At 43.0% G+C, this 26,415-nt stretch overlaps 1 protein-coding gene across 1 annotated transcript in view; it reads right to left on the reverse strand.

Moving 5' to 3' along the window:
• Positions 1 to 22,721, reverse strand: part of CDYL2 (chromodomain Y like 2) — a 177,036-nt gene extending 154,315 nt beyond the window's left edge. The window contains exon 1 of the mRNA XM_060084158.1: positions 22,462 to 22,721. Coding sequence (XP_059940141.1) covers positions 22,462 to 22,485 — 24 coding nt within the window. The 5' untranslated portion in view covers positions 22,486 to 22,721. The remainder of the gene's footprint in view (positions 1 to 22,461) is intronic.
• Between the last annotated feature and the right edge of the window lie 3,694 nt (positions 22,722 to 26,415).

A 26,415-nucleotide genomic window follows, 5' to 3' on the forward strand; every position in this document is an offset into this window, starting at 1 on the left:
TATGTCTTTATGAAAGTATGGAAAGACTTATCATAACAACATGGAACCACCACAATAAGCAAGTCCTTTTCACACCAATCTCTTTTCTTCCTTTAAAAGGATTTGAAAATTGCACATAAGAAAAATTACACAGATGTACAGTATCTTAAAAGCAACAAAGCATTTGACAAAATTTTCCATATCATTTAGGAAAAAACCATAAATGTCAATAACACAAGGGTAATGTAAAGAAACAAAATAGTGAACTAATAAGGATCTCCAAAAATTGTCTCCTCCATAACAGCAATAAGAAAACTGGCAAATATTGTCAGTACCAGCTTTTTAAAAACTCTGGAAATTAACCAAAGGCTTCCAGCAATCGGTTGTGGTGTGTGTGGGGGGGATTTATTCAAGAAAAATATCTGAATCTCAGTAAGAACAGCAAGTTTTGTTATGCTTTAACTTGTCCCATTTCATGCTTGGTACTCACTTGTCCAACACACTTCTCTAGGTTACCTATGCTAAAGCCCAGAAATAAAAAGCCTACACAAGCTGGAGAGAACACTCAATCAGGTTTTCAAAATAATTTCAATAGGCTAAAGAGGCAAGGTGCAAATTTAACAGAAATCACTGTACCCATTTAGGTTAGAAAATCAAAAGAACAGTATGTGCTAGAACAGGCTCCAGATACAACACTGGGAACTGTTGGTGTGAAAAGAAATCTAGGAGGTTTTAATTGACTTTAAGATTCATATGACCCAACCAAATAACAAAATGGCTTTTGTAAAATGCCCACACTGTTCTATCAAGAAAATATAATGATTATAAACATATGTGCATTTAACAATATAGCCCCAATATATGAAGCAAAAATTGACAGAATGGGAGAAATATACAGTTCTACTATAATTGGAGACTTGAATACTCCACATTCAATAATGAATAGAACAACCAAACAGATCAATAAGAGAACAGATGATGTGAAGAATACTATAAACCAATTCCACCTAACATACATATAAAGGATACTCAACAACAGCAGAATATACATTGTTCTCAAGTGCACACAGTATGTTCTCCAGGACAGACCACATGCTAGGCCAGAAAACAAGTTTTACTAAATTTTAAAAGATTGAAATCACACAGAGTATCTTTTCTGACCACAATAGAATAAAATTAGAAATCAACAGTAGAATGAAAATGGGAAAACTCACAATTATGTGAAAATTAAACAGCACTCACTTAAACAACCAATGGGTCAAAGAAAAAAAAATCACAAGGAAAATTAGAAAATATTTAAGACAAAAGGAAAACATATCAAAACTTAACAGATGCAGTGAAAGCAGTGTTCAAAGAGAAATTTACGGCTATAAACACATTTTAAAAGAATAAAGATTACAAATCAATAACCTAACTGTATAACTTAAAGAACTAAAAGAGGAAAAGCAAACTAAGCCCACGCTAGCAGAAGGAAATAAAAAAAAAATTAGAGTTGAGATAAACAAAATAGAGACCAGAAAAACAACAGAGAAAATCAATGAAACTAAAAGTTGGTTCTTTGAAAAGATCAACAAAATTGAGAAACATTTAAATACACTGACAAAGAAAAAAAGAGAGAAGACCCAAACTGGTAAAATAAGAAATGAAGGGCTTCCATGGTGGCGCAGTGGTTGAGAGTCCGCCTGCCGATGCAGGGGACACGGGTTCGTGCCCCAATCCCGGAAGATCCCACATGCCGCGGAGCGGCTGGGCCCGCGAGCCATGGCCGCAGAGCCTGTGTGTCCGGAGCCTGTGCTCCGCAACGGGAGAGGCCACAGCAGTGAGAGGCCCGCGTACAGCAAAAAAAAAAAAAAAAAAAAAAAAAATAAGAAATGAAAGATGCAACATTACTACAGACCTTAAAGAAATAAAAAGAATTATAAGAGAATATTCTGAACAAATAGCATTGTTCATGTAGGTTATCCAGTTTGTTGGATACCTACATGACAAACTGGATAACCTTCATGAAATGGAAAAATTCCTAGCAACACACAAACTACCCAAAACTAACTCAAGAAATAATAGAAAATCTGAATAGACCTATAACAAGTAAGGAAATTGAATCAATAAACAAAAACTTCCCAACAAAGAAAAGGCCAGGACCAGATGGCTTCACTGGTGAATTCTAACAAACATTTAAAGAGGAATTAATACCAATACTTCTCAAATTCTTCCCCCTCCCAAAATAAAACTGAAGAGGAGGGAATAAATACCTCTTAATTCATTTTATGATGTAAACATTACCCTGACACCAAAGCCAGACAAAGATTACAAGAAAAGAAAACTACAGGCTAAAATCTCTTATGAATATAGATGCAAAAATCCTCAACCAAATACTAGCAAAGCAAATCCAGAAGCATATAAAAAGGATCATACATCGTGACCAAGTGGGATTTATCCAAGGAATGCATGGGTGGTCCAACATATAAAAACCAGTAAATGTAATACATTAACAGAATGAAGAAAAAAACACATGATCACCTCAGCTGACACACGAAAGTCATTCGATAAAATCCAACACCCTTTCATAATAAAAATGTCAGAAAATCAGAAACAGGAAACTTTCTCAACATGGTCAAGAGCATTTATGAAAAATACACAGCCAACATCATATTCAGTAATGAAATACTGAAACCTATTCTCCTAAGATAAGGAACAAGACAACACTGCCCACTTTCTCCACTTCTTTTCAACAAAGTACTAGAAGTTCTACCCTAAGTATGAAAGCAAAACCACAGGCAACAAAAGGAAAAATAGATACTTCATTAAAATTACTACTTTTGTGCATCAAAAGACACTGACAAGAGACTGAAAAGACAGCCCATAGAAAGTAAGAAAATGTTTTCAAATTATATATCTGATAGGGGTTTAATATCCAGAATATATAAAGAACTCCTATAACTCAACAACAAAAAGACAAACAATCCAATCTAAAAATGAGCAAAAGACTTTGAATAGACATTTCTCCAAAGAAGATATACAAATGCCAATAAGCACATGAAAAGATGTTCAACACTTAAAAGTAAAGCAACAAGTACAGGTAAAGATGCAGAGAAATTGTAACCCTCAATACACTGCTGGTGAGAATGCAAGATGGTGTAGATGTAGTGAACAACAGTTCGGCAGTTTCTCAAAAAGTTAAACAAAGAGTTACAATATAACCCAGCAATTCCACTCTTGGGTATATAACCAAAAAGAAAAAAAGAACTCAAACAGATACTTGTATGCCAAGCTCATAGCAGCATTATTCATAATAGCCAAAAGATGGAAACAACCCAAGTGTCCATCAACAGATGAAGGGATAAAAAAATCTGGTATACACGAAATACTATAGAATATTATTCAGCCACAAAAATGAAATTCTGACTACACGCCACAACGTGAATAAACCTGGAAAATACTATAGTAAGAAAAAAAATACAGATAGAAAGGGCCGTGTACTACATGATTCCATTCATATGAAATATCCAAAATAGGCAAATCCATAAAGACAGCAGATTAGTGGTTGCCAGGCTAGGGAAATGGGGAACAACTACTTAATAGGTATAGGGTTTCCTCTTGGAGTGATAAAAAAAAATGTTCTGGGGACTTCCCTGGCGGTCCAGTGGCTAAGACTCTGTGCTTCCACTACAAGGGACACGGGTTTGATCCCCGGTTAGGGAACTAAGATCCCACATGCCACGTGGTGCAGCCAAAAAAAGAAAATAATAATAATAACAATAACAACATAGCAGGATCACAGGACTCTTCATCCAGTGCTCCATTCATGAAGGCCAGCTTCCTTTAAAACAAAAAATGTTCTGGAGCAAGGCAGTGGTGATGGTTGCACAATAGTGTGAAAATACTAAGTGCTACTGAACTGTATATTTAAAATTGTTAAAATGGCAAATTTTATGTAATCTAGGTGATCCTTAAACAACACAGGTTTAAACTGCACATGTCTACTTATACATGGATTTTCTTCAATAGTGAATACTACAGTACTACACAATCTGACGTTGGTTGAATCCACAAATGTGGAACCACGGATATGGAAGAACCACAGAAAGAGAGAACCAACTCTAAGTTACACATGGATTTTCAACTGCAGGGAGGGTCAGTGCCTCTAACCCTAGCATCGTTCAAGGGTCAAATATATATATTTTACCACAATTATTAAAAATATTAAAAAAATATGTAAAACTTTGACATCCAAAAAAAGCTAGTAAATCCTTCAATGCACTTATTCTACTGTTTTTCTCTTTTCTACTTTATTAATGTTTTTTTTATTTACACTTATTCCTTCTTTATCTTTTCCCTTTATTCATTTTGTTGTTCTTTTTCTAACTTTTTGAAATGAATACTGACTTTATTCTTTTCTGTTTTTAATGTATGTGTTTAAGGTTAAAAATGTTCCTCTAAGCACCCATTGTACAGAAGTTCTATGAATACTGTTTTCATTCATGTTATTTTTTAAATATTCTGCAATTCAGGTTCTGGTTTTCCTTAAAAATAAATTAATAAAAAGTCCACTGTCCAAATTACAAGAAGTGACCTTTACTGTTGAAACCAAGAATTATTCTAGGTAATACATTTAAAGTAGAGTGCTAAATAGACTAGATATATCCAGGAGAGAACAACCAGGAAGGTAAAGGATTGGGAAACACATCCAATAAGAGCGGGAAAAAAAATACAGTGATGCTTATTCTGGAGGAGAAAATGGCCCTAATTTCTAGTAGCCCAGACCTTTCTGGAATACTTGGAAGACTTCCACAAGCACCTTTTATGCTCTAGGTGCTGGAGATACATCACTGAACCAGATGTAACCGTGTCTCCAAGAAGACAGTCCTTAACTAAGTACAAAAATAAATGACTGATTACAAGGACCAATGCTGTGGAGAAGCACAGGATGCTCAGAGAATACATAACAGGGAGGTCTACTGTGGTCTGGGAGTCAGGGAAGGCATACTTGAATCAACTTTAGAGCTGAAAAGGGATGGAAAAGGAGACCAGGCTGGGCCAGGGATCTCCCGGGCACAAGAAACAGCATGAGTAAAGGTCTTGAAGCTAAAAAACGTTTGGATGCCTGAAAAGAGGCAGCAAGAGTGGTGCACAGAGAAGAAAAGGGAGAGCTGTCTTAGCTGAGCCTGGAAAGGTAGGCAGGTTCAGAGCATGTTAAGTATTTGGAATTTTTGCCCGAGAGCAACAGGAAGCCATTGAAGACTTCAGGAAGAAAGTGACATGTTCAGAATTACCTTTTCAAACAATCACTTTAGATACAGTATGAGGACAGAGAGTGGCAAAGAGGCAATGTTGGGAGTCCAGTTAAGAGGCTATTGTTTCTTCCAGAAGGGAGAGAGGGATGGCTTGGACCAGAATGGCAGTAGGGGAAAATGGAGCTACCCAGGAAATGAAACTGATAGCTCTTGGTGACTGAATTCACAGCTCTTATCAACAGGTAGAAATTGCACAAGAAGGCAGACCTTGGCTCACTAGAACAAGGCATTTTCCAACAGCTAGGCCAAAATGGAAGAGCCTGCCCTTCAAGACAGAGCACCCTGTTTCCTTTGAAAGTTTTCTAGGAGAAACGGGGTGATCGTATGTGAAGGATGAATGGCTGGTTGAGGAATCAGACGAGGTGACATCTAAGACATCCCAACCTCTAAGACTCTTTCCTTTTTTTTTTTTTTTCTGGCCATGCCGCATAGCATGTGGGATCTTAGTTCCCCGACCAGGGATTGAACCCATGCCCCCGCCGGTGGAAGCATGCAGTCCTAACCACTGGACGGCCAAGGAAGTCCCTAAGACTCTTCTCTAAAATCAAGAGAAATGTCAGGCCATCTGGACAACTCAATGTAAAACACCTAGGAAAGAAATAAATCGTGTGTGTTTGTGTATGTATATGTATTGTCTCATATCTCAGTTTTCCTATCTATTCAAACTGAGTTTCTTCTAGAAAAGTACATGGATAAATGATTGTCAGTACTTTACAGCTTGTCATGCAGATGGTGAAAAAATTGTACTACTGCTCTCTTTCTGGTTCTTTGTATTTAAGTATTGATATAAAGCTTCAACTTATTTGTACATATCAACTTAATTTTAATAAAGATGAGAAACATGTAGAAAACAAACCTATGGTTACCAAAGGGGAAAGAGGGGGGAGGGATAAATTAGGAGTTTGGGATTAACATATCCACACTACTATATATAAACTAGATAACCAACAAGGACCTACTGTACAGCACAGAGAGCTATACTCAATATTTTGTAATAACCTATAAGGGAAAAGAATCTGAAAAGAATATATATATATATATATATATATATATATATGAATCACTGTGCTGTACGCCTGAAACTAACACAACATTGTAAATCAACTATACTTCAATTAAAAAAATAAAAAGAGAATTGTGAACGCTCTGTTAATATATTCTTTTCAGCCAAGTGTACAGACCTGTCTACTAGAATCTGGGATTATTTGCCTCACCCATGCGAAGCCTAGCTGTTTTGAGGACAAATGCATACAACCAAGGCACCACTGTCCAACAGGCACCACAGTATATGGCAGTAAAGAAAGAGTTTCAAACACACCATCCTGCCAGTTCCAATCGTGACGGGATGCAAACACCATGCCAACCAAAACAAAACCAAAACAAAACAAAACAAAAAGCACGTGGAAAAATGCACAGAGACTCATAAATACGCTGAAAGAATGAAACGACACTGACCAAGAAATGTTACCAACTGCCCTCAAAACCAGTCTTCTTCTCAATGCAAAAGCCTGAGTAAGGCCGACCAGCACCAAGGCCACTGAAATTGGCTCCTGCATCATAATTACTAGATGGCAGAGCCATCACTATTTCTGAAGCAGCATGACTTAAAGCAGTGTTGAAAAACATCTACTCAGACAGACTCAAACGGAAGGTTTCCCGTCCCAATTAACTCACTTCACACGAACTCCTTCACAGGCCAACGCACAGGCTGGCCTGTGTCATCCCTGTCTTGAACAATACAACATACATAATTATGTTTTCATGCTAGAAGTATGAGGAAGCAGAAAGATTTTCCTGTTCCTTTTCTTGTTTTTGATGTAACACCCACTGACCCATACCACCTGGGATTCTGTGTAAAGCACAGGTGCAAAAAAGTGCTAGCGCAGAAACACCACCTAGTAACAAAAGGAGGGAAGTTAGAAGGAAAACTACGGGCATCTTATAAATTACCAAGAGGTGAGTACCTCAGATGACCTCGTGTAAATCTTGGTTTTTCCATCTGGTGGCTGTGAGCCTCAGTTTCTGAATCGTAAAATGGGGATACTACTAGTACTAATCCCATAGGAAGAACTAAATGAGATAATGCACGTGACAATTTACACAGTGTCTGGCACACTGAAAACACTCATTAAACACTATTATTACTGCTTTTACTATTATTAGTAAGACTATTTTATACAAGAATCATAGGAAGTTACACTTCAAAAACCTCTTTATACATCAACCAGGATCAGAGATCAGATTTCTTCAAAAGATATACCAATTCATTAAGTCAAAAGCGAATGGGATTTGCACCAGCTTCCCAAAAAGTCAATACCATAGACATAGCCACACAAGAGTTGGGAGAGTGGGGGGATAATAAAACATAGAAGTGCCTCAAGATTTCAAACACTGTGGAATCACGGCCATGTTTGATAACCAAGACAAGAAAACAATCTGTGACAATCCTACATGGTACTAAAATATACATCAATTTTGGAGAGAAAATTAGGTCAATAATTTGAAGAAGATCCATTATGTTTTTACATCCCAAAGGCAGCCATTGTGTGGTTCCTGCAAGACCCTTACCAAAGTCTGTTCCACAAACCACCATGTGTACCATATTCTTCAAAGTGAACATGGTTTTAGGTGGCAATGCAGACAAGTAAACACAGCAATGTAAATATCAGGACACTAAAATGCTACCCATTCACTTTTTAATGCCAAAGGAGCTTGGGATTCCATGAGTTGATCTGACTTCCAACAGTTCATAAACGAGTCTGGACTTCCAGGAAAAGTTTAGATATCAAGTGCTCCCCATAATGTCAAGGCCTGTGATGCCAGTCGATGAGGCAGGTCCTAATCCCATTCTCCATCAACGAGAGGATTAAACAAGACTCAAGGCCGTGCTGAGCCTCACTGGCCTCCTTTACTAAGTCTTGCGTAAGAAAGCGATAATGACATCAAGATTTCCAAGGCGACTCTCCAGAAGAGTCGAGGAAGATATCATCTCTGTCTCATGGATGACACACTCAGATTTTAGTGAAGACAAACAGCCACTTTTAGCATCTCAAGCACTTCAAAAGAGTAAAAGAGTCCCTCAATTCTGATCACTTGTTGGAGATGTTAGTGAAAGACTGAGCAGAGGACTTCAAAACTCTCATCCGACTCCAAGATTCAATAATCCTTTGAATACAAGACTGTATTAGCTTTACTGATAACACAAAGCCGAATGCTGTCAGTGAGTTTTGCTTATGAGAAACCAAAAAAATTATTAATTGATCAATAAAGACATAGAAAATAGACTCAAGACTTAGACACCCTTAGGAACACTGAGATTGAAAATGACTTCAAGCTTCCTACAAAACAGACTGTAGAAATATGAGACAATTTCAACTTTCATGTAAATGAAAGACCTGAACAGATTAATTCTTTCATTAGATTGTTTTCTGAGTCTTGTCAGGCCATCTGGACAACTCAATGTAAAACACCTAGGAAAGAAATACATCATGTGCTAGGTGCTAAAGATGGAACAAGTCAGAGGGAATCCCTGCCCTCTCAAAACTTACAACCCAGTGGGAGATTCAGAGAATAAGTTAACAAATTACCACCTATTAACATGAGTGCTGTGATGAGAGACGAACAGGGTTCTACAGGAGCCCAAAGAAAACCCTTGATGAGTCAGGGAAGTTTTGCCAAGAGCAACATCTCAGCTGAGACCTAAAGGCTGAGCAAGAATTAAGGAAGCAAAATTGTGGCAGGGCTGGTAATGAAGATCGTCCAGTCACTTGGGAGGGTGTGGTTAAAGGACAGCACATGGAACATCCAAGAACTGAGAGCAGAGCTCTCTGGATGGAATATCTGCTGTAACTGGAGAACTAACAGATGAGAAGGGGCCAAATCACAAAGAGCCTATACATCACTTAAAGATACTTCATCCGGAGAGACATAGTAAAATGGGGATTTTAGAAAGAACTTTCGGTTTCCCTGGTGGCACAGTGGTTAAGAATCCGCCTGCCAATGCAGGGGACATGGGTTCGAGCCCTGGTCCAGGAAGATCCCACACGCCGCGAAGCAACTAAGCCTGTGCGCCACAACTACTGAGCCTGTGTCTAGAGCCTGCGAGCCACAACTACTGAGCCCTCGTGCCACAACTACTGAAGCCTGTGCACCTAGACCCCACGCACCGCAACGAAGAGTAGCCCCTGCTCGCTGCAACTAGAGAAAGCCCGCACGCAGCAATGAAGACCCAATGCAGCCAAAAAATAAATAAATAAATTTATCCAAAAAAAACCCTTTAAAATAAAAAGAAAGAAAGACCTTTGTGAGCGCAGTATGGAGAAAAGTTTAACTAGATGCATAGATATCAGCTGAGAGGTAGCTGAAACAGAGAGTGACTGAAACAATGGGAGCTGTCTCCTGAATTAAAGTGGTGAGAGTGAATATGAAAAGGACGGGCTCAAGAAATATTCAGGATGCAGCTTCAACAGAACATACATGATGACTGGGCAAAACAAAGGAGGCCATATTTCTAGCTATGGAACAGGTGGATGGAGGTACTATTGAGGCTAGGAACAACAAAAGGAAAAGCACGTCTTACATAGGTTGAACGTAAGTTCAATTTTGGATATACTGAGTTTAAAGAGCCCAAGAGGGTTAGATGGATATCCTCTCCGGAGCTCAGGGAAAAAAAAAAAAAAAAAACAGGCAAAGTGTCAGGGACTTGGGCATCACCCATATAGTCACTGTAGCACAATGAGAAAACAGAAGAACCCTCGGTCAACACAATTAAGAAGCTCCAAGTTTAAGGAACAGGCAGCAAAGGATGAGGACATAAAGGCAGCTGAGGAGTGGGAAAGCCAGTCAAGGAAAATGTCTCAAGAGTAAGGGGTGGAGACCCAATAGAAATGACGGCCTGTGAAATATCTCCCCGCGTGTGATCCTACGCTGCACGCTGTATGGAGAGATAAGGAATCACAAGCACGATCCCAACACAGTGTGTCAGTACTCAAGACCTGGGCTGCCCCAAGAAGCTGTCAAATGACAAATGATGTCTTTGGGAAGGGCCAATAACCTAAAATACAACCTAGGTGACAGACATGTATTCTGGTGGATCCAGAGCAGACAGATTCACCAATCAATCAGTGAACAGCAAAAATTGATGGTATTGGATAATGTGATACTCCACCCAGGTCCCCTTTTCAGGGTCGATGTGCCCAACCCCTCAATTCTAGGAATATCCATGCTGCTAAAGACTCACAGATGTGCCCCTCAAAGGGAACTGCCCTCCACCACAGGGAGCTGCCCTGCCCAAGAATACATTCCTCCCACCGCCTCCAAGGGGCAGCTTACCAGCAACAGCTACCTGACTTAGGGATATGAAAGTCCAGTTCCCTGGCCTCAATATGGTACATTTCTGAAGAGCCATCCCAGCTCCCAAGCCTTCCTGAGGATCCACTGAGACCTCAGTTGTAACCTCACTGCTGGTCTGCTTCACCATCTGTCCCATCCTGCATTCCTCACTTCCTGACAAGTGTATCTCCCAAGAGCATCCTTCAGTAAACCCTCTGGATACAATTCTCCAGTTCAGAGTCCAGCTCTAGGCAGACCAACCTAAACCAGATGGTGCGTATCAAACTGGGCCACAACACTGAGGCTTGAGTAGAGAGGCAGAGGTGCCCATGGTAGAGGTGGCTGCAAACTGTAGGGCGGTCTTTGTATGTGTCAGCGTGAGAGGGGCTCTGTCACATGCAGCACTTAACAGAGAAGGGCCACTCTCAATCCAGTTGTCACCCACAATGAAGAACAATGGCTTGAATGCTTGAATGCGCCTTAAGGGACTTGTGTTACCTAATAAACCTACATAAGATCTGGTGGGAGGAAAAATGGAAACTTGAATTTCAAGGACAATCCGAAGTAATCTTAGAAAAGGGAGAGAGGAAACAATAAAGGATGCTCACTCAAGAGAAAGCCGAGGTGGCCGAGAAGCGTAGGTTTTGAATGTTTTCAATGACTCATTCAACAAATATTTATTGAAAGATTATTATGTGCCCAACAAAGTGCCACAACTCGAGAAGACAATCATGGAAAAAACAGACATGGCCCCTGCCCTCACAGAGCTTAGAATCCAGCAGAAAATTCTGGAGTTCAGGAATGGAACCCTTTTCCCCCATCAAAATGATTCCAGGAAACCTAACACATAAAATCAGATACATGTGATAACTTCTAAGTGGAGATGTCTTCTGTAAGTATAACATGACACTTTCTTATCACTGAGTTAACTCGTGAGAGCGATAAAGCCTATTCTGATTAAGAGCAAAGTTTTTAAATGAGGTCTGAGGATGTTACTGTCTTCCTATGACAGCCTCGGCAATTTATTTCCGCATGTGATTTGCTTGTCCATAAGAAAACAATCTCTGATTTGCTACGAAAAGCAGTTGCAAGTGGTATCAGATTTGGTTCGGTTTCATAATCTCGCCTTGCAATCTCAGGGTGTCCTTCACTCTAACTGATCCTGAAGTCTGATGTTTGTTTCATGGTTGAACCTTTAACATACAACTGCTCACATTCTTTCTCTCAAATTTAAAAGTCAGGGCAGAAGGACCCAGAACTCTCAATAAACTCCCCCACCACCTTGTATACAATATAAAGAGACAAAGCTTTAGCCATTCAGTTATTGCCACACACTGATTATTACACCAGGTCTAGAACATTCACCACCGCACCACCTGAACCTTGAGTGGTATTTAATGGAGTGAGGTGCATTGTGCTACAAAGCGTGTTTGCTTGTACACTTTCACGTGAGGAGATATGAACAGGCCTAAAAATTTTTAAGAACGTTGCAGACGTACAATGTTGCTAATACAGTGCATTTACTGGAAGTTCAAGTTGTATGTCCAGAGATGGCAAGAGAAGCTGTATTCTGAGGTCTGCTCGCAAAAAACAGTTGAGCTGGCTGCCCCTTTTAACATACTAAAAACACTGCCTTGTGTTAAAAATGTGGTATACAAGCATATGCGGGCGTTAGGTTTTTTTCACGATCCCATTCTGAACAGCAGTTTGAAAGACGTTTCTGGCTGCAGCCCCACCATCTAGCATAATTCTAGGCACGTAGTTACCAAACAATAACTATTTGATTGGTGGATTACTGAACAAAAATAACTATTTTTAAATAAAATTCAAATCCAGCATCTATATAAGATCCATGGTTTATTAGCAAGAGCCCTTGAGATACAATTTTTAGGACACTAGACTCAAAGACAAGGAAATGAAAATCAAAGAGGAAAATTCCCTGATCAGGAATCTGAGAGTAGGGTGGTGGCCCCTCGGCAGGGGAACTCCTGGTGTGGCAGAGTGTGGCCCAGGGCCCCAGTCCCGCATACATGTCCCTCCAGTCTCCACAATGATGCTTCTGTAAGTCACTTAGAAAGCAATGTGGTGATAGATCGACGCTGGGGGGATTCCGGGAGAGACGGGATGACTGGAGTGAACGAAGAATATTTTTTATTTTTTACTATTTAACATTTTATTGATAAAAACATCTATGATTATAAATTGCATTAGGTTTTCTATTATCAAACACATGGTTAAGAGAAAGCAGGACATAAAATGACCAACTTATGGCTCTCCCAGGCTTCCCAGGAACCCGATCACAGCTTTATATAGGCCTGGTCAACGGATGGGCATTGCACCTGAGTGACAGGACCTTTGGAGGCATCTGCTTCCACCCAGTGGCTCGGGCTAACTGGGCAATGTCAGAGGGGGACAACTAGCTGGAAGGAGGGACAAGAAGGCATGCATCAGGACCAAGAGGAGCTATCCCACGGCCCCCATCATTCACTCAACAATCAGAGCAGAGGCTAACTCAAGGCTGGGGTCAATTTCAGACCCAGAGGAGGCCTCCCCAGGGGTCCAACACCACCTCTGCCTGCCATCCTGAGCATGGCTCCAGGGAACAACTCCAAAAGACAAAGAAATGGCAGGATTCTTGGAGCTCTGAGCTTGCCCGCCTTCACACCTACAGAAAAACAAGACGATGACAGGTACCAAGAAGTACGGTGTTTATGTGAAGAAGTAACAAGACTCAATCAGAAGGAGGAATTTCAAAAATAGAAGAGCTCTCATTTTACAGCAGAAGCCATCAAGGTTCAAAAAGACTAAAAGACAGATCTAGCTTCACAGTGTTACCAACTGGTGGTATGTGGGCGAGTACGCTGACTGTATCAATTGGGGTTCACTCAGAGAAGCTGAACCACTAGGAAATATACATTGAGAGATCTAACAAGGAACTGGCTTATGTAGTTGTGGAACTGGCTAGGGAAGTCTAAAGTCCTTAAGGCAGGTCATTAGGAAGGGAAACCTGGAACTCTTCCAGGCTGAAGCTGCTATCCACAGATGGAATTTCTTCTTCTTCAGGTAAGCCTCCGTTCTATTCTTAAGGCTTTTCAACTGACGGAATCAGGTCCACCCAGATTATCTAGAATAATCACCCTTAAAGTCAACTGATTATGGACCTTAATCACATTTACAAAATAACCTCAGAGCAACACCTATTTTAGTGTTTGACTGAATAACTGAGACATAAACACCATCACATTCATTTATCAATAGCACCCCAGTGATCTCTCTCCTCTCAGAGACTTGCTAGTACAACAAACCTGTTAATAAAGAACTTTATCAATATATCAAGACCTTTTCCTTGATTACACTTTATTTTGAAAGGTTCTGGGTGACGATATTAAACATGCTCTACTTTTTTTCTCCAGCTAAAATTACCGAAGACGTTGGACCCAACTGTCATAGTTCAGCAGGAGAGAGGTTTGTAGAATTCATGGAAAATCACTTCTTCTAAGAATGTAAGTCCAATAGCCCAAAGTGTATATCACAATTTTTTGTTATCCAAGTCATCCAAAGTAGCAGAGCATGTGTAGAACTAGGAGAATGGAGATGGCTGATCCATTCTCCCACTTCACCCCTCAATACTACACTCACTCTCTCCTCACTATCAAACTCAAGACTCTTTTTTAATTGAAGACTAGTTGATTTACAATGTTGTGTTAGTTTCTGGTGTGCAGCACAGTGATATATTCTTTTTCAGATTCTTTTCCATATAGTTTATCATAAGATATTGTATACAGTTCCCCGTGTTATACAGTAGGACCTTGTTGTTTATCTATTTTATATATAGTAGTGTGTATCTGCTAATCCCAACCTCCGTATTTATCCCTCCCCCACCTTTTCCTTTTGGTAACCATAAATTTGTTTTCTATGTCTGAGTCTGTTTCTGTTTTGTAAATAAGTTCATTTGTACCACTTTTTTAGATTCCACATATAAGCAATATCATATGATATGTCTTCCTCTGTCTGACTTACTTCACTTAGTATGATAATCTCTAGGTCCATCCACATTGCTGCAAATGGCATTATTCTTTTTTATGGCTGTCACACTCAAGATTCTTGAAAGTGTTAACCATGTAAGATGTCTCTACATCCACATTCCCCACACACATACACCCACTCCTCGTCACTGTCACACTGCAATCAAGCCCTCCCACCAGCACACTCTATGGAATAGACAGATGTCCCTTAAGGTTACCAATGATTTATTGGTTATTACACCCAAAGGATCCTGTTGACCCTTCTTTCATGAAATGCATTTTTCCACTGCCTTCCATAACAGCAAAGCCTCTTGTTTTTCCTTCTACCGCTCTTGCTATTCCTTGTAAATCTGATCTTCTTTCTCTTCTTCCATCCTGTAAATGTCCACTTTCTCCAGTCCTCCTCCAATGGACCCTCCTCGTGTTTATACCCTGTCCTTTGGCTTTCATTATAATCTATACACTAATGATTTCCAATCTCTATCTCCATGACAGATAATGCTTTTGAGTCTCAGGCTCACATGACCTACTGCTATGAACATCTATACCTGGATGTCCCACGAACACACTGAACTCATTGTCCTTTCCACCGTCCCCACTTCCTCCACTCAATGCTTCTTCCTCGGGTCTCTACCTCCATGACTGGTTCCACCATCCACCTAATGGACCAAAGCAGAAACCACGAAGTTATCCCACAACTCCTGCCTTTCCCTCAGTCCCTACATACTGTCAGTCAAGTCTTACTCGAGCGGGGAAGAGGAGAGTACAGCTGAAAATCATATTTCCAGCCTCCTTTGCAGCTAGGTGTGACCATATAATTATTCAGGCCAATGAGATGAAAGCAGGATTGCATGGAACTTCCAGCAGCTGTTTACAGAGGATGACTCAACTTTTGCCCCTCCCTCCCTCCTGTTTCCTCCAACTTCTTACGCAAAAGATGGCTAGAGCTCCATGGCCACCTTAGATCAAGCAGTGACCTTAAGGGTAGAAGCCACAGCTGAAGATGAAACAGATAGAAGGAGCCTGATACCCTGAGAAGTTCATGGAGCATCACACTAACCCTGGACTGCCTAACTCCCAAGTTTATTTCGTGTAAGAAAATAAACCTTGTTTAAGCCACTGTTACTGTACATTTTCTATTATAAGCAGCCAAACAAAATCCTGACTGGTATACCAAATTATGTCGATTCTTTTTAAATCTTTCAATTCCAACCATTTCTCTCCATCTCTACTACCACTCCTTTGGTTCAAGTCACCAATGTCAGTTGTTTCAATTACTGAAAGAGCATATTAACTGGTCACTATACTTGTAGTCTTCCTCCAAACTAATCCACTGTCCATTTCTGAGGGGGAATCTAAGATTATGTATCAACAGTGTTAAAAATGTTAGCATTCTTCAACCTAGAAATTTCACTTCTCAGAATTTATCCTCAGGAAAATAATAAGATAGGAAGACAAATAATTATGTTCATGGAGGTTAATAACAGCAATATTTAAATGGTTTATAAATGGAAAAAATCTAGATGTCCAACAAGAGGGGATCAGTTATACACAAAATAGTGCATCTATTCAAGTGAAAATTGGCCTGTCATTAAAAATCCCAATATAGAGTAACATTTTAAGATAAAAGGAAATGCTCATTTTATATATATGTATACATATATTAAAAAGGGTTATAAAACAATATGTACCCTATGTTCCAATTTGATATTTTAATTACATAAATACGTACAGAAAGTAATTTCACTCTTATATTTGAATCTACACCAAGAAAGCTATCATTTTAATTCAGATATCACATTAGTATTTAATAAACATCAAGTGTATGCTAAATGTATAATAATAGTTACCTTAGCTATTATAATTTTTTTATGTTTGTATTTTTCCAAGATGCAACAACAAATATAAATTGCTTTCAAAAACAGAAAAGATAAATATTCTCAGTAAGTCCTGCAAACCTGATCATGCTCATTTCCTAGTTCAAAGTTCTCCACAGTCATCACTTCCTCTGGAAAGCTTTCTCTCATTCCCCCAAGGCTGGTCCTCCCATGCTCTTAGAGAACACCATCTTGCCCTGTACTAACACGCTTCCCACAGCACGGCAAACTGCCTACTTTCTTAACTATGTCTTGCACTAGACCATAGGTCCAGGGAGCACAATCTCATGTTTCTCTAGTATAGTGCCTGGGATATATCTGGTGTTCTATTTATGTGAAATGAGCAAATGAATGATGGTGTTATGAATTCAGCCACATCTACACCTCTCTTCACCATCCAAGAGATGCCGAAAAGGACCCACATCTTTGGAAGCTAAATGTGTCCCCAATACTTAAGATCTTTGCTAACTACCATGCCTGAACCATCCCTTTTCAATTGATCAGGCTGCAAGAAGCCATATAAACTCCTTTCAAGGACAGTTTAAGCCCCTGAAGAAATGATCTTATGTGATGAGGAATGACTTCACATAAAAGTCTATACTACTTGAAAACAAGCTGATATCTACCCACATGGGATAATTTAAAATAACTTTCAAAAGCTGGGAGAATCATACACCCATTCGATATTCCTCAGGTGCCTACCATGTGCCAAGAAATCAATTCAACTCATCCGATATATTTTCTTTGATGATATTTTCCTCTGCAAATACTGGTACAGAGATTCAGAAGTTTTATCACTGACCACACGTTTCACCTCAGGCACGAGTGGTAAGTAGGAGAATATGCCAAGATAACAAATTGTGTTGATTCTTATGTGATTTTCATAGTTTGTTAATATTTTTAAGCAATCATAGGAAAGAGCTCTCACAAGGAAAGAGAAAGACAAAGATGTTTGAAGACCTTAGAACAAAGCTGGAAACACACTCAAGTGCCTTCCTTTAATATGAGTAGGGGCCGATCGTGGCATCAAGCACTACTACCTTTCCACCATCTTAACTTGCCTAGCAATGCTGCAAATTACAGATGAAGAAGCTACAGAAAGATTTCTCTCTATACAGATGAATGCAGAGGGCTACGCTCTGGGCCAGATTTAATTTCAGTGAAAATGGTCTCTATTAGAAGAGAATGGCGTCTGTGATCTACAGAGAGAAGAAAGAAGCACAAGCCCAATTTGAAGGCTGTAAAGGATGGACTGACCTGGTGAGGGCAAACACCAGCCAGGTGGAGATTTAACTGAGCTGTATTTTTATTAGATTTGGTTTGGGTTTTGCTCCTGGTTACGAAGTTCCAAATGCTTTCAGCAGTCGGCCTCAATCCTCTTTTTCCCACAAGCCTGTTATTTTCAGTGCGTGATGTGGCAGGACGCAGGGTGCGTATGTAGCGCTATAGCGGAGACACCAGTGTTCATCACTGCAGCAGCATAGATTTTTTTTTAACATCTTTATTGGAGTATAATTGCTTTACAATGGCGTATTAGTTTCTGCTCTATAACAAAGTGAATCAGTTATACATATGTTCCCATATCTCTTCCCTCTTGCATCACCCTCCCTCCCACCCCTCTAGGTGGTCACAAACCACCTAGCTGATCTGCCTGTGCTAGCAGCATCGATTTTTAACTAGAGTAAATTTCTTTCAACAAAACTAAAATCCTATTATTATTGCTATTTATTTTATTTGGAATGAAATGAAAGCAGTATTTTTTAATATATATACACATTATGCACGTATTATATAAACATATATATGTATATATTATATACATATGATATAAACACATACATATTTATGAGATATGGATACATGCATGCATATCAATCCCCCCCAAAAAAAAACACATGGCACATTTGATCCTTTTAAGATAAAACTTTGGGAAATATAAATCAACAGAATGTTGACAAACATCAGGAACTGACACTGCTAAGTCCATCTCGATAAATTTCAACTTGGCCACTACTGACCTTCTCTATAGACATACAGCACTCTCTTTGAACATTTCTGCCACCAAAGGGGAGACCTCCTCCATAATGTCAGCTAATCACACAGGGGAGAGTATAAAATACCACCCAACAGCCACAGGGAAAGCCACATGGTTGAAGCTTAGATGCATTCAATGAACGCATCTTTTAGTGAATAACCGTCTAGCTCTCTGGAAGGTGAATCAGTCAAACTTCCTTTCAGAGAGAACTGAGAGCCACCCCTACACATGGTACTACCACCACGGAGAGACCACAAGCCAGAGCAGAAAAGAGAACAGAGAGTAGTGCTCAACACAAGCATAACAAGGTCAGCCAAGGTACTTTATCTATACTTAAGTCAGTCTTCTGTTCAGTGATTCAGTGAACAAGTATTTGAATGCGCAAGGACACAGAGATGGACAAGACAACTGGGCTCCTTATTCCACTGATTACGTCTTCCTGATATCCAAGCATCTTAGCGAATGTTGACGAGCATCCTGGGGCTACAAACTCTAATGCCTACTGGAGCCAGATAAGTAATTTACGAGTGAAGCAGAAAGGGTACCTGGTAAGAGGGAGCACTGGGACAATTATAAACTAGACATCACATGCCCCATCTAAAGACATTCAAATCCAATTCTCTTATCTACCATCAAGGTGAGGCAAAACACACAGCTAGCCTAGACGTGGCTCACAGATTACCATTTCATGACTCTTACGTTTAGCAAAATGTAGACCAGAGCATCTGGATAAGGAATTTCATTTTGCATCTAGATTATCTGATTTTAAAATGCTCAACCCCTATTTAAGATCACCTTCCTATAGGTGATGGCTATGATATACCGGACGATGATGAGAACCCTGCTATAAGAGAAATAATCTATCAAGAACCAAAATTTTGGAAACTGAGCTTGATTCCATATTTCTTCATTATGACTGAAGAGTGTCATTACATAAACAAAGTTTTCATTTGTTGGTGTCTTTAAAATTAGCACCTATTCCTTAAAAGATGCTATTCAGGGAAGGCTTACTCTTTACAATTTCATTGTCTGAGGCACCAAAGAGAAGTTGAAGAATCTCTACAATCCAAATCACATCTTCACCATAAAAGGTCAAGGATAGTGTCAGCAGACACACAGGTGAAATAAATCAATTACAAATGTAATAGTTCTTGCCCACTCAAAATGTGGGTTCTTGATCGGAGGTTACAAGAAGCCATTTTATATACCCTTGAGTATAATATTTAATTAAAGTAATATGATAATTGAGAATGGTATCAGTTTTCCTCTTTTTTTTTTCTTTAAAGGTCAATCAATGTACTGGATATTCCAAGATTTGTCCTTAAATCAACATCCTATTTTTTACACACACAACAGTTTTACAGTTACAAATATATATGCTAATGGACAGTTAGCACTTCTTAATTGTTTTTAAAGCTAAATTTGGTCAACAAATTCCTCAGTATGTGTTATGTAATGTAGACACAGGCTATAAAAATGTTGACATTGGTTATATACTGGTAATGCAATTTAGCCCTTTTAGTAATGACTGTGCAAATAATCAGCCACAGGAAAACTATTTTACATCTAGTACAATTACCTACTATCACAGAAGTAATTATTATTATTGTCTTGTTTACTGAACTTAAATAAGAACTCGCTGAGGTGCTAAGATACTTCCAAGGCAGGTGTGAAAACTCGCCTCTTAACAGACTCATCTGGCAACTATAATTACCCATGTTAAGGAGGGCATTTCAGATGATCATTAAACAAGAAATTATCCCCAGAAGGTTCAAAAGTTCCAAACTTTAAATGGAGAAATACTGACAGCTCCTAACGTGTCCTCTTAATTCCCTCTTGATGCAGCTTTTCACCAGGCAAGGTCAGCAGCTCTAAGATGACTCAAGATCAATGGGTAGAAAAATCCATACTCCCAGCGAGATGAGCTTTGCCCCTGAACAATATCTACTTTTGGCCAGTGTCCTAATAGTGCTGGTTATACTTCGGGAAGCTCAATCAAACATCCCATTTTACTGTGCTTCAACGTTCTTGGTTTCAGAAATTGCTCCACCATCTTAAAATAGGCAAAAGTGCTTGGATGACCCATTGGGCACAATCTTCCAAAGTTCTTCACCAGGTCTCTACCCAACTTCATCTTCTCTGTCAGCACAGGGATGAGGAAGGCAGTAGAGTAGAGAAGAGGTCAACTTGGATCATTCTTTCAAGGAACCCAGGAACATGTTAGCTGGATGGTTCAGCCCCAGCAAATATCATGGGGTTTCAGTCAGTATGTTCACCAGCGCTGTGGTCATCTGAATGCTTGAATGGGGCTGGAGGTTCTGCTTCCAAGGTGGCTCACAAACACAAGCTTGCTAAGCTCGTGCTGGTTGTTGGCAGGAGGTGTCAACTCCTCACCACATGGACCTCTCCATAGGACTGGAGTGTCCTCTCATGACACCTAAGCCCACTAGTGGTCCATGACTGCACCTCACCAAGTCCAGAATCATCCAAAAGACCCTGGATGCACAGGAAGCTGAGATGCTACCTTGCCTGTTCTCCACTCTTCCTCTCTCACACCCGCCAGCAAATCCACCATCTGAAAACGCTTCAGCTGTCCAGAAAGCCCAGAGGAAAAAGCTCACTGTGGGTGAATCACCCCTGTGGTCTCCTACCCAGAAGGCTAATTCCACCCCTTGGGGTGCTCATCTCAATTTAACCAAAAGCCTTGAGAACTAGAGCTAGTGTTCATCGATTTATGTGCAGGGGAGTCCAGGTCCAGGCTGAACTCTGACTTGCTTCTTGGAGGATCAGCAGGCCTTCGGGTTGAAGATGGCAGGTCTCTTAGCTTCCTTATCCTGAACCTTCTCTTGGGGCCAACAGCTCTTTCGGGCATTCTCCCCAGGGAAAGGGGGTTGCTTCTTGTTTTGTCCACTTGTCGGGAATCCAAAAGCAGTAACTGTTGTATCCAGAGCTAGTAAAACCTAGCTCCCAGAGGCCATGGCTATTTCTCCACTGTTTCAAAGATGCCAGACTAATGTCTTCCTTGAGCACTTTTGAGACGCTTTCAAAGTATCTGATGCTGGCCACTAACCTGTGTGGACCTGGAGACAGGTATCCACCGAGGGTGACGTAGAGCGTTAGAAGCTGGGCTCACATCCCATGTCCTCTAGCAACGTGCTACCACCCACCTCCGCCTTCCATGTGCTCTTCCTTCCACCGAAGGCCCTCTACAGCGCCCCCTCTCGCCCCCAGTGAGCACGACACCCGCAAGGACCGCCCCCACGCCCCAGCCCCGAGCCCGTGGCGGGGGCAGCAGGTGGGAGGAGGGCGGAGGTGGCCTGGTGGCCCCGGGGAGCAGTTTGGCGGGTGCCTCCCGAACTCCTCACCCGGCCGCCCCCTCCGCGGCCGCCCCCCCAGGACCCCGCCTCGGCCCGGCCGGGCTCCGCTCCGTCGGCCCGCCTCCATCCCCTCCCGCGCCCCCGGCCCAGCCCGGGCCGCGCACCCCCGGGCCCGCACCCCCGCCGGCCGCCGCGTGGCCCCCCGCATTCCCGGCACGTCTGGCGCCGACTTTTACCTGTACTTTCTGCACTCGAGGCGGCTCGTCGGGCGAGAAACACCTCCCCGGGACCGCTACCTCCCCCGCCCCGGCTCCGCCCGGCTTCCTCCTTCCCCTCCAAGGCCGCAAAGTAGATGGAGTAAGAGAGTGTGTGTGCGAGAGAAAGAGAAAGAGGGAGCGGGCGCGGGCGCCGCGGGAGGGCGGGCGGGCGGGAGGCGCGCCCGGCCCCCGCCGCCCTCCGGCCGCCGCCGCCGCCGCGGGCTCGGCAACTCCGGCTCGCGCCTGGCCCCGGCCCCGGCCCGGTCCCCGCCGCCAGCCGTCCGCCCGCCGCCCGCCGCCCGCCGCCCGCGGGCTGGGGCCGGCCCGCGCACCCACGTCCCCGTACCTCGTAAAGGTCCCCAGAAGCCATGCCAGGCTGCGGAACTTGGCTCGCCGGGTGTGCGCGTCTTCTCGCTCGCGCCCTCCGTGCGTGTGCGCGAGGGGGGCAGTGTGCGCGTGTGTGTGTGCGCGCGTGTGTGTGTGAGTGTGTGTGTGGTGTGTTGAGTAAACTGTGTTTTTGCAGAATGACAGGCTTGGGGGCTGCCTATGCGCAGAATCAGAGCGGGCGGCGGCGGGGCTGGCGTAACCGGCAGCGGCGGCGGCGGCGGCGGCACGAGCGCGGGCAGTAGCGACGGCCGCGCAGCGCGCCCGGGAGGCACAGACGCGGCCCGAGCGCCGCGGCCCCCACGACCCGGCGACCCGGCGGCGGTGGCTGCGGCGGGCAACGGCTCGCCCCGGCGCCGCCTGCAGGAAGCCGCCCCGCGCCCGCCGCCGGCCCGGACGCTGCTGCCACTGGGCGAGTCCCCGCCCCCCGGGAGCCCGGCCCGGCCCCCCGGGCGGGGGGGGGGGGCGGGGGCGGCTGCCCGGCCGCGCCCCAGGGGACCAGTCCCGGAGCCGGGGAGCGCCCGGGCCCGCCCCGCCGCCCCGGGCCAGCCCCGGAGGCGGCCGGCGGGGCCCCCCGGGGGTGGCGGGCCAGGTACCCGCCGGGCGCACCCGGCCCCGACTGCGAAGGGGCGGCCGGAGGCAGGTAGAGGGCTTCGGGCCGCGGCGGGGAAGGGGCCGCCGGCAGGCTCGGCCGGCCAGGGGGCCTCCCCTCTCGCCCCCAACCCCCGCGAGGGAGTGGGCGCCGCCCGGGTAGACGCGGCCCCTCCCCAGCTGCATAGCCCCTCCCTCCAGTCTGGTTAGTGAGATGTGGAGGCCACAGGAGGAGGGACGCAATGGCCCATCCAGAGGCGCCCGAGAGAGCCAGGACTGCACCCCGGTCAACCCTGGAAAGTCTTTAGAGCCGGGCGTGCCCTTCCCTCAACCACCCCCAGCCCCCATTCATTCACTCATCCATTATTCAACAAACATCTTCCAAAGTCTACCCAACTGCACCGTGTCCCTGGTAGGCATGACGGGGACCCTGCCCACAAGGGAGTTTGAATCCAAGTGGAGAGATGAACCACGCGCATGTGAGGCGGATTCAATCGCTCAGCCAAAAGGAGCTCCTACTATGTGATAGGCTCCAGAGCTGGAGGGACTCTGAAATCCAAACGAGTTCTTAAGTTATCTCTTCCTACTTCATTGTGGACAAGTGGTCACCTTTCTGTTTAAAGATACACTTAACTGAGGACTTGGGAAGGCAGGCTGTTCTGAAATTGGAAGAAAGGTCTTCCTCATCCTCGCCCAAAAAATGCCCAGTTGGTCTCTTTCTCCAGCTGTGATGTGGACTTAACTCACATCCTCCCTCCGTCTTTTCCTATTTGTGAGACTATGGACAACTTACTTTACCCGTCTGAGCCTTGCTTTCCTCATCTCTAAATTGGAGATGGTAATACACACCTAAGGTGATGTGAGAATCGAAGAGAGGATCTCTGCATACATAAAGTGGCCTAACCCAGCAGAATTCCATAAAGTTATTTGTGTCTGAACTTGAACCCTGAACTGCCCTTACGGAGAGGGAGATGGCAAAGAGGAATTACAACAAGAGGAAGGGTTTAATCCAGACATTATCAAATTTTTAAAAGTCACCAAATTTTTCAATTAAAAAAAATTCCACAGAATCTGGACCACAGGGTGTTCATGTCTGGCTCATTCCAGGACACATGAGTTTGCATATGCTGTTCCCTCTGACTAGAATGTCCTTCCACACTGAATCCATCTGGAAAACTGTTCCTGCAGCAGCTTGTTTATCTTTGTATCATAAGCATGGCAATGTGATCACTATTCCTATTCCTGGCAGAGTGGGTACACAATGAATGTTTGTAGATTATACCAATACAACCGATTTTATACCAATTTGTAGTTAAAATCCCATATTACTATGATGGGGGGAGGAAGGGTGAGGGTGTGGAAATAAATAAAGTGTATTTGGTTTAGAAACTGTGGAGATTGTCATAGCAGTTCTCTTCCCTTTTCATACTGATATTTTCCCCATAGTCATTGTTTTAAATAATAATATTAATAATAAGCAGTTCTCTATCTGTAGGTCACAAAACAAATTATAATGATCCTTAATTTGTACTTGGGAATAAATGCACCACCATAGCATAAGGATGTAATTTGGAAGTAGAAGACAAGAAAGAAACTGGGTTTGGAAATAATACGCTCAGCCAAATTTGAATATATAATCAGTAGTTTTACAAAAACACCAAAAACTTGTGCTGGCCAAGAACTCCCTGGGGATGTGAGCACAGTTTGAAAAAACCTTCGTCTAGACAACAATTGTTTACGGAGTTCAGAGAAGGAGATATTAACTGCGGATTGGCGTGCTCGGGGAGTACTTTATGGAGGAGATAGTGTTGTAATGGACCTCGAAGACTCATAGAAAAGGAGTGACTTTGGAGAAAGAGGTAAGTGTAGATGGTGGGCAGTGCTGCAATGGGATGGGCGTTAGAAGACTAGAAGATTGATTCGTGGAAGTCACAGCACATTGGAAAATGAATGTGGCTCTGTTCATGGAGAGTCTTGAATACCAAGCTAAGAAGCTTGCAATTTAGCTAGTCCGCAGTGGAAAACTGGTTGAAGACTGTTGAATCCATCAAAAGCATGTGGCAATCAAAAGTTGTGTTAGAAGACAAATTCTAGAAGAAATATGAAAAATGGACTGCAGGGGTTGAGGTTAGAGGCAGGGAGACCAGGGGCAGTGGACCACGGTGGTAGAGGTAGAAATGAAGAAGAAAAACTGGATTTACAGGATGTTCTGAAGGAAGGACCCGCTGGCCACAGACTTTCCTTATGGCTACTCCACCTACTTCCATAAAGTATTTGATCCACATCAACAGGACTTGATGACTAACAGGATGTGTGTGTGTGTGTGTGTGTGTGTGTGTGTGTGTGTGGAATTGAGGGAGGGGGTGAGCAACTAAGGAAAGAAAGGATACAGAGATGACTAAGGTTTTAAACTGAGTGACTGAGCGCCCCATCCGTCATAACACCATTTTTTTTTTTTTTTTTTTTTTTGCGGTACACGGGCCTCTCACTGTTGTGGCCTCTCCCATTGCGGAGCACAGGCTCCGGACGCGCAGGCTCAGCGGCCATGGCTCACGGGCCCAGCCGCTCTGCGGCATGTGGGATCTTCCTGGACCAGGGCACGAACCCACGTCCCCTGCATCGGCAGGTGGACTCTCAACCACTGCGCCACCAGGGTAGCCCTCCCCTAACACCATTTTCTTTTGAGCTTGCCCCCAGACCATTGCTGGCTTTTGGAAAAGCTTCCTAAAGGATGAAGAGAAGGTTCTTCACCCTCTGTGGGAAGGTCAGCCCAACCAATGGACAGAGCTGCTCCAGGTTCTTCGGATGACATACAACCATCGTTGCTCATGGAGAATGGAAGATAACTACTATCTTCCACAAAGTGGGATGGATGGACTCTTCATACTAGTCACAATCAAGGACAGCTGATAGAAACTCAAACTAATTTAAAACAAAGAGAGAATTTACTGACTCGCGTAGATTAGAAAAAGATGGAATTGCTCTCAGCGTTGGCTGGATTCAAGGTCTCAAAGGATATAAAATGGAGTCTCTCACTCTGCCTCTCCACCCCCCATGCTGGACCCTTTCCTGTTGAAGATGGACTTCCTCCAGGCATCTGAGAATATGGCACCTGGCAGCTCACATCATCCCAGCTTAGAGACCTCACAGAGTATTTCGAACGCCCAGGGAAAGGCTCTGCTTGGCTGATGTGCATCATATGTTCTTGTCTTGGCCCAATGACTGTAGCCAATCACTGACAGTGCTCAGCTTAAGTCACATGCCCACCTATGGGGCAGGAAGAGTGGAATGACTGGCAGCTTTACCAGCATTACCTGCTTGGAAT

The sequence above is a fragment of the Mesoplodon densirostris genome, chromosome 19, assembly GCF_025265405.1.
Source record: "Mesoplodon densirostris isolate mMesDen1 chromosome 19, mMesDen1 primary haplotype, whole genome shotgun sequence".
In the NCBI taxonomy this organism is placed as follows: domain Eukaryota; kingdom Metazoa; phylum Chordata; class Mammalia; order Artiodactyla; family Ziphiidae; genus Mesoplodon; species Mesoplodon densirostris.